Here is a 9,320-nt window from a genome sequence, read left to right on the forward strand (position 1 = left end):
GTTTAATTGTCCAAAGTAAATCTCAACTGTCACGGCTCCCGATTAGACCGTCGCCATTTTATTTCGCTGCTCCCATAATGCACCGGCGCTCTTCCGACAATTACTTCAGAGTTCAGACACCTATTCTTAATATCCCTATTATAGCTATACTTATCAGGGGTTTGACTATAGGATATCCCTGGTATATGGAAAACGGTCAAGGATATTCATTTTCGCTGATCCAGGGATCTTTCTAAATTCCTTCGTTCGTTTTCAGCCTAATGTTTGGCTATAATAAGGAATAATATCCCTGTCACAGCTCAATTTTTGGTACCGTGTATTAATGTGATTTGCTTGAAATGCTATTCAATGCTACTTTCACGAACCAAGAATCGAACTGTGTCAATGTCATTTACTGCTGTCGACAAAATATTGAATAGAAACAATGTCTGTCAATGGGATTTAATTATTTTTCAGACAAACATGCAATTGGTACGCATTGAAATGTCCTTTTTTTTAACCCTCACGTTACAAGGTGGACCCCTATTTTCGTGCATGAGCTAGGCCTAGAGCGTCTCAGGGAGGTGGGGATCTCAATAGCCTCCTCTTAAGTTGTCCTCTGCACGTGGGAATAGATGAGGGCCACTAAGTCATGCTACAGATGTTTTGAGAAGCGATAATATGAATTTTTACTGAGCGATTTGGAATATGTGGTACGTATCTTTTTATGCTGATGTTTGTGTAACTGCATTTTTTTGGTCAATATATTATTTACGTTACTGCAAGACGTTACTTAATAATTTATTATCCTTTATGAAATATATTATGCATTAGGGTATGTGTAAATAGCCTTTGTGTTTCCTATAACTGAAAAAATCTAAGAAATTTAATTTTCTCGTTATAATTTAGCAGAAAATGATTGAAAAAGTTCTCTGGATTATTGTACAATTTTGTGAAAAACCTTAGGAAAAATATTATACCATAAATACTTCGTAATGTGTTTCAAAACGACTGAGGTGTGGATTCACCCCACCTTGTGGTGCGAGGGTTAATGCCAATCTGTGCGTCCCAGTCAACTCGTTATTACCGGAAGAATGAGAATATCTCTGACATGCGTAGTAGAGATTCCTGTGTATTTTTTGGTTATGTAACCCAATGTGTCAAACAACACATTTCCAGAAATCACTACTGTGCATCTCGGAGATATCCACGTTCTTCCACTACTCGGATGCGCTTATCACGATCCTAATCCGATAAGAAAGAGCTGATACGAACGATTAGATTGTCATTAAAAAAATTGACATTTCATTTCCTTTAAATGCGTAACAATTGCGAATATGCTTTACTGTACAAAACTTGTTTCGTTTTAATCATTTTTAATGCGCATAAAATTTAAGGCTTTGAAGTGATTTGCTTAAAATGCCTATGAGTTTGTGCCATTTTATGCTCTCGACAAAATATTTAATAGAATCAATGCCAGCCATTGCGATTTAATTTTTTTTTGGACAAAAATGCAACTTGCACGCATTCAAGTGCCAGTTTTTCTTAATGCCAATCCATGCGTCTCCATCAACTCGTTACCAGGAAATTTCTGATTCCGTTATTCACTTGTTTCGAACAGATTGTCAAATATTCTGATGGCATCTTATAGACCCTTTCATTTAAGGAAAACACCAGGACGCATGTCGGGCGATAGGCAAATGTTTCGGGCAAAGTACACAAGAGGGAAAAAAACAAAGATATGGGAAGTCTTTTTCGCACTTACAAAACGGAACTGAAAAATGCCAGAAACATTTAAAGGTATTCATGAGGTCACGTTTGCTTCCGCTCCTAAATAAAAAGGTCTATTGCTAGGTGCGATTTTAACTTTCTGATTCCGTTATTCACTTGTTTCGAACAGATTGTCAAATTTTTTCATGGCATCTTATCCAATCATCTTATACCAATGTAACTGAAAAAAAATGCAAAACTGGACATGACGCTTTCTAACTCCCATACGATGACGATTAGTTAACTTTTTATATTATTCAATTAAAAGATGGAAACTTGAAGAATTCACAAGATGTGATGATGATTGGTCAACACGTCATCGAAGTATGTTTCGATTTCTTCAAATCTCCCTCTGGTGTTTGTACCCTCAACATCAACATCATCTTGACTGATATATTATTGCTTACAATGATATTTTCGTGATCTAAACTTTCAACAGCTTGGATAAATTTCATCTGAGCTTGCCGATAAGATACACCATGTTCATAGACAAAGTACTGAATGCCGCTGCCGCCTTGTAGATCCATGGAACGGTCGATCGACATGGAAAGATCTGCCTTGGCGATAGGAAACCAACTTTCCCGCGGAGAAATCAACCACGTTTTTTTCAAGTGACCTGTTCGTCTTCTGCCTCTCTGCTTACTGAAACATACGAAATTGTAAGCATATCGCCGGTTGGGACGAAAATTGAAATGTTAAATGAAGAGTGAAAGTTGTTAGTTTTGAGAAGGAAGAACGGAAGACAAACTTTTCTTCGGCTTGAACGGTTTTGCTTCCGAATATCCTCTTGAGTTCATTGAACGGATTTAAATTTCTGTGCTGGACAGTGAGAATCTCCTCTTTCGATCTCAAGACGAAGGACTTTGAATCGTCGTTGCTCTCTTGGCTGGTACTAGGCACTGGTTCACCAAGAAGCTTGTTAACTTCTCGAACTGTTCTCTCGATTTCATCCTCGTCGGAATCTACTTTGTCAGTCCGATCCGTACTTCTTTGCGAATTTTGATTGCGAGCTTTTCGGTGTCGTTTCTTTTTTTTAGGCTTCATTTCCTCTTCATCCTGATCCTTGCCTTCATTAACATCTTCATCATCGTTGTCGTTGAGGTTGTCGACTGGCTCCTCATCTTCTTCGGAACCATTGCAGTTTAACTGTGAAAGGGGATTTAAATTTAAAACATTACCAGTTCTTACCCTTTGCGCGTACTTGTTAAATTTAAAACATATCCTGTATTTTTGGTTTATTTTATGAACGATCAACGTGAAAAATAGACTTTTTTTATACACATTATTGGTAAAAGTTTTGTATTTAATTCGTAAAATAAAATCTAAATGTTAATTATACAGATTGAAAAGAAAAAATGTAAATACGGTCAGTTCTTCTTGTATAGTCCCACATTTCACAGACACAACATTATTCTTTAATGAAAGAACATCAAAAGTTTTATATTTTTTGTAGCGAAAACTAAAAATAACCATATTTGAGAATTAAAAACCCATCTGTTTTTGCGAAAAATAGTATTACTTTTTGTTTGAATTCAACTGTTTTTTTATATTTTTTTTTATTAAAATTTGATCAGTACAATCTGATTTTTTTTTAAATTACATGATTTGTTGAAAATTCGTCCTTTTTAGTTCAATGCAGCGGCTTTTATTGAAAAATATTTTGTTGTTAAAATATGTACTATTACATTTTACGTTTCTTATTGAAAATTCATCTTTGTGGTTTGAAATAAACTATTCGAATGAAAATCTGTTTTTTTTTTTTCGTTAAAGATTGATTAACTAAATAATTAACTTGACCGTTTTTGGTCACAAGTCGAGCCTTTCAGTTTAAAAATGATCTTTTTAATTAAAAATTCAAAAATGAAATTTTTTTAGGTAAGTTATTCTTCTTGTTTGCAAATTCATTTCTTTGTGTACAAATTGAACTACTTTTTAATAATAATTTGTTTAGTTAAAAATTAATTTTCTAGTTAAAAACTCAAATTTTCGATAGAAAATTGATCTTTTTGGTTGAAATTTCATTATTTTTTATTGAAAATGTACGTATTTCGTTGAAACCTCTTTCTTATTTTAAAATTATTTTTTCAACTAAAAAGTAAACTATTTTATTTTTGGTTACAAATTTTTTTTAGTTGCAAATTCATTTATTTTGATTAAAATTTAACTCCCTTATTGGCCATTTTGCTTAAGTTAATTTTTGAACATAGAAATTAAGTATTTAATTTAAAATTCGTCCTTTTTTCAATATTAAAATATTTTTTGGTTAGACCATCAATTATTTAATTTTTCGTAACTTTGTTGAAATTCAACTGACTTATTTTTATTATTAAATTTGGCTCTTCTTGGAATATCAACTATTCTATTAAAAAATTTGTTTGTTTTTTTGTTGAAAATTAATTTTTTGAACAGAAAATTTAACTACTTCATTTTTGATTGCATTTTTTTTATGATTCACTTCTTCTGTTGCAAATTGTATATATTGTTGGAAATTAAATTTCATCTGGAAATTTCAAGACTCCATTTAAGCTTCAAAAATTTTTTTTATTTGAAAATTTAAAAAATTTGTTTACTTTTAATAGAAAATTTACCGTTTTTAATTAGAGCTCCGAATATTTAGTTGGAAACTAATGTACCATTTTTTCTATTAGTCTTTTTTTCTCTTCAAACTGACCGACTTACTCTTAAATTTAATTTAATCGATTAATTATAAACTTTTATAAATAATTGGTTCAAAAAAGCTTTTTTTCATTCATTAAATTTAAATTTTCGCAGGAATCCGACACTCGAAAATTTTCTTTTTCGCAAAAATCATTCATGTAAACCATATTCCCTCTTTATATACACTTTCCTTTTTTAAAAAAAAAAAAGTACAAAATGGTATTTAACAAATATTTAATGCTACTATTCTTTTACGTAAAATGAAGAAATTGAATTTTAAAGTGCGAGATTTAATACAAAAGTCATAATACGAGAGTTGGCAACTAACGTTTAAATCTTGAATATGTCTGAATGCGAAGGAGAATTGGCCTCAATGTTATTTAATGAGATTGCAAAAAATTAAATCGCATTTACGGGATAATGTCGCGAAATCCGCTTTTTGTAAGAATTTCGTATTTCAAATGAAATACTTTTGCATACGTGTCAATGCAACCTTTTTTTTTGGGAATGGAACTTTCGTTTGGTTGACGGATTGAAAATTAGCACTGAATAAATTCGGAATCGGATTCCCGAATGAATTGGATTGTTCAAGAATGAATTTCTATTCGAAATTTTCGCCAGGAATGATAATAATCCATGACATGCGAGAAATAAATTACAGTAAAATTGAAATAAAGAACAAAAATTGTTTATAGGTTAGGAATTTAAATCACTCTCATCGTCATTGACATCATTATGAATCTTACCAAGTTGAATGCATTAAAATTTTTCGGCTTGACATCTCTGATTATTGGTGCTTCAGTATCACTTGAATCTTCTAATTCATTTAATTTCGGGATTAAATCAGTCCCATAAACTTTCTTCATATACCGTGTGGACATTGCGTGTGCGATAATAACAGAAAATTTTCACCCAGCTGTTTTGATACACGAAAGTGAAATTCCAAACGACTGAACACGTTGCGACTTTTGCAAGGACCACAAAAACAAAATCACATTCTCGTTAAATGAACTCTTTATATTTTGCATTAAATACACTTGTACTTTACTTTTATTTGTGGAAAATGATTTTCTCTCAGCTGATTGAGCTGATTAGCAAGTAGAGACTAGATGCTAGAATCTCCCCACCATTTTTTCTCGTGTTAAAAAATTAAAAAATGGTGGAAAAAACTGACAAATTTTAGTGTGCCACTATAGTCTATGGCGAAAAATTTGATGATTCCTAGGTTGAAATGTTAGGAATCTACCTTATCATAATAGTGACTAGAGATGAGCCAAAGATATTATAATATCTTTGGATGAGCGAAAAATTCAGTTTTTGACATAATTTAAATTTAAATTTGATTTCTTAAGGAAATATATCAGGTATTTTCACTTAAACCATCAGATAACTTCACTTTTTTAGAGGCTGAGGGGAAAGCAATGGATCAAATGCTTGGAACAAAACTTTATTTCTGTAATATTTTTGTAATTAATAATAATAATGATCATTTTATTATTTCATTGAATAGTAATTAAAAAATAAAAATTATTTTTCAAATATACTTATATAGCAAAAATTAGCTATTACGAAGATATTAGCAAAATAAGGCAAAAATAAACTGAATCCCATGCATTTGATCTCTTGTTTTCCCCTCAGCAATCTGCGAAGTGAAGTTAGTTGCTGATTGAAGTTAAAATACCTAATTCGGTATTTTCACTTCAACCTTTAGCTAACTTCACTTTAGTGATGCGATACCGAAAAAAAATTATCGATATTTCAAATGTTGATATATCGGAAACTAAATGTCGAAAAAATCGATTTATTGGATGAAAAATATCGATTTTATCGATTATTTCGATATTTTTTCCTTTAAACGAATAAATAATTATAATGAGTATAAAAACATTATTATTAAAACAAATGTATTAAAGCAACCAAATAGTTTAATATAATAATTATTGTATGATCATTTTTCTCCTCAAACCTGCAACAGAAAGTAAGTTTGTACAAAAACAAACATATCATTTTCTATAACCTTGTACCAATATATTTTGTTTAAACAAGAAAGGACTTATGTTTAATATGCATTGCTAAACGTTGCATTATTATTTGTTAACTTCTGCAATACAACCTTCGGAATTTGTAGCTTTGGTTTTAAATTCCATATCTTTTGTTGATTTCTGTGAGTGTTCATTAGCCTAATTAAACAAAATAAATTGGTTTTAATGGTTGTAAGATAATAAATCTAAACAAGTAGAACACTTTTTTTCTAATAAACACAGTAACTATATTTTTAATACGTCTCCTGAGTCAGACAGCAGTAACTGCGTGGAAGTATTTAATTTAGAATGTAAATACTGTTTTCTTATGAAAAAAGAATATTGTATGTAAGGGGCTGTCCATAAACTAAGTTAACAACTTTAGGCAATTCCCCCACCCCCAACCCAAAAAGTAATGTAGCCCAGTAACTGTATAAACACAAAAAACAGAGAGATATGTATAACGAAAATAGGATAGTAATGGACAACATTCTTTCAAGTAAAATTAATGTAAATACCATATTGAGTGCAATATGAAACACTTTAAGTTCGTAAGATTTTAAGTCGAAATTTATATTGCATTTGTAAGCGTTTGAAGTTAATTGAGCCCGTGCTCACTAAGACTTCTTTTACAGCGAAACTCTTTTATAGCGCCGATTTTGGGGCTGACGGTTAGTGTGAATTAACTCATTGTAGTTCGCTCCGCTTTTGTTTGTTCACGCCTGGCTGCTCACGTGAGTAACAACCGCAGACCCCGCAGCCCCCGCGCAGTTTCTGTTATACATATCCACGGCGCGGCGTAAATTCTCGGGATGGCTATAGAAGGGAGGGTTATTGAAGTATTTCACTGTACTTACAAATATTCGCATAATACAGATTAGGAAATATACAAAGATAAATAATTAATGAAAAATATGATGTCTACTTACGTTTACTTGTATTCAGTTTTTGTTTGTTTTTTCACTCACTATTTAACTAGAAAGCGCATTCTATCAAGTGAAAAAATAGTGATCAGATATCGATATCGAAATTATGACAAAATATCGCGCCATGGATTGGATTAGTTTAACCGACAATTCCCCTATGGATCGTAAGAAAACAGAAAAGTGCGGGCGATGCATGGGGCTGATCCGAATCCACCTAATACATTTTTTACGTATAATACGTCGGAAACCTCGAGTGACGCGTCACTGCACAACCCTGGTTTGTGCATTGTAAGCAATAGTAGGACCACTATTTTCATTTTTTAATAAACAAAATTTTATTTCTAGGCAAAAAATATTAAATTTAAATCAATGTTAAGGTAAATGTTCCAGTTTGGGCGGCTGACCCGGTTTGGGCGAATGCTCAGATACTATAGCTAAATCCGCGGAAATCTTGAAGGTAATGCCATTAGCTATAGTTTAATTACACTCTAGAATGGATTAAATATATTTTTGATATAGGTTTTATAGTCATTTAATTATGTAATCGTATTGTTTTAACGTTATACAGTCACGCTTGTCGCCATCTGGGAATGATTGGTCGTAACACTGTCCTCGACTTGTTAGTTCGGGAATTGACACGAGGTGTTGTTTCTCGTCATACCAGTGTTTGACAAATTGTGTGAGTTCTTACAAACAATACGGTTACATAAATATTATGCATTTTTTTATAAGAAGCACACTATTTTAATTCTTAAAGCTTAAGGGTACCTTTTCATGGAGGCCTGTTTTGAAGTGATCGTGGAATTATTATTTTGCATAGGATTTATTTTTAGCTCTTTTGTTGGTTCATGGCAAATTTGATTGGTTGATAACCTAGATATGAACTCGATGTGTCAAATTAATTCAACGATTATTTCAAAACAGGGCTCCATGAAAAGGTATCCTAAGCCTGACATGGCACTTGTTTTTGTATGCATTTTATTGAATAATTGATACAAATGCGCGGGAAACGAATACAATGAAAATGAGACAGCCAATTTAGAAATGCAAGTGATACAAATATTTTTTTTAAATTACGTGATTTATTATGCTGAAAAAATTTTAAGTTAAAATTTTTAAATTCCTGATTACAACTTAAATTAGCTGTCAGTACCATTCAATGACGATATCTCGCTACTGTAAAAAATCTAACATGGCGCCGCTCATCCAAATAGGGATATTTCATTTGCTCAAACTGGGCCAGAGGAAAAATTCATTCACCTAAATAGGTTCATCGGAGCAGCATGAAATATTCTTTATTATTGAGTAAAAATTGTTTGTTTATATCGATAAGCAGAAAAAAGGTTGATGAACAAATGTTGAAACTGTGCGATATTAGGAACTCTTCTTGATTCATAAGATTTAAAATACTTTTACAAGCAAAATACGCCGAAAAAATCCTTCATTCGCCCAAATTGGGACATTTACCTTGAATCAATACAAATTATACAAATCAAAATTTTAAATACAAGATTGTTTCATATTATAAGCTTTTAAGCTGATTCTTCAGTTTTAAAATGTCCGGGACATTCTCCAAGTTGTCTGGATAAAAGTCGTTCTATGTGGAATAACGCGTTTTCTCAATCTGGCATGATACGGTAGAAAGAGAAGTCGGATTATTATGAGGCATCGAAATTCCATCTCTGTTTTCAGTTAATCGATTAATTAATTAGGTATTTTCACTTCAATGAACGGCTAACTTCACTTCGTAGATTGCCGAGGGGAAAACGAGGAACCAAATACATGGGATTCAGTCAAAGATATTATAAACGTAGATGCGGTGCGGGCTTAGTTGCCCGCCATAAATGTAGACGGCGCGTCCAAAGAAAAAAGTCACTTCCCCTCTACCCACCGCTCCCCGTAGAAAGCACCAATCGATATAGTTTGCCAAGAGCCACTTGGAGCGCTGTAAGCAGCTCTCGGTACA

The 9,320-nt window shown here is 32.3% G+C and overlaps 1 protein-coding gene across 1 annotated transcript in view; it reads right to left on the minus strand.

Annotated features, from left to right (window-relative positions):
* The window catches only part of LOC117176922 (transcription factor 25), a 10,831-nt gene extending 5,262 nt beyond the window's left edge, over nucleotides 1-5,569 (minus strand). Inside the window, exons 1-3 of the mRNA XM_033367318.1 lie at nucleotides 5,154-5,569; nucleotides 2,498-2,895; nucleotides 2,157-2,391 (exon numbers count right to left, since the gene is read on the minus strand). Coding sequence (XP_033223209.1) covers nucleotides 2,157-2,391; nucleotides 2,498-2,895; nucleotides 5,154-5,288 — 768 coding nt within the window. The 5' untranslated portion in view covers nucleotides 5,289-5,569. The remainder of the gene's footprint in view (nucleotides 1-2,156; nucleotides 2,392-2,497; nucleotides 2,896-5,153) is intronic.
* Between the last annotated feature and the right edge of the window lie 3,751 nt (nucleotides 5,570-9,320).

This window comes from Belonocnema kinseyi, chromosome 7 (assembly GCF_010883055.1).
Source record: "Belonocnema kinseyi isolate 2016_QV_RU_SX_M_011 chromosome 7, B_treatae_v1, whole genome shotgun sequence".
In the NCBI taxonomy this organism is placed as follows: Eukaryota; Metazoa; Arthropoda; class Insecta; order Hymenoptera; family Cynipidae; genus Belonocnema; species Belonocnema kinseyi.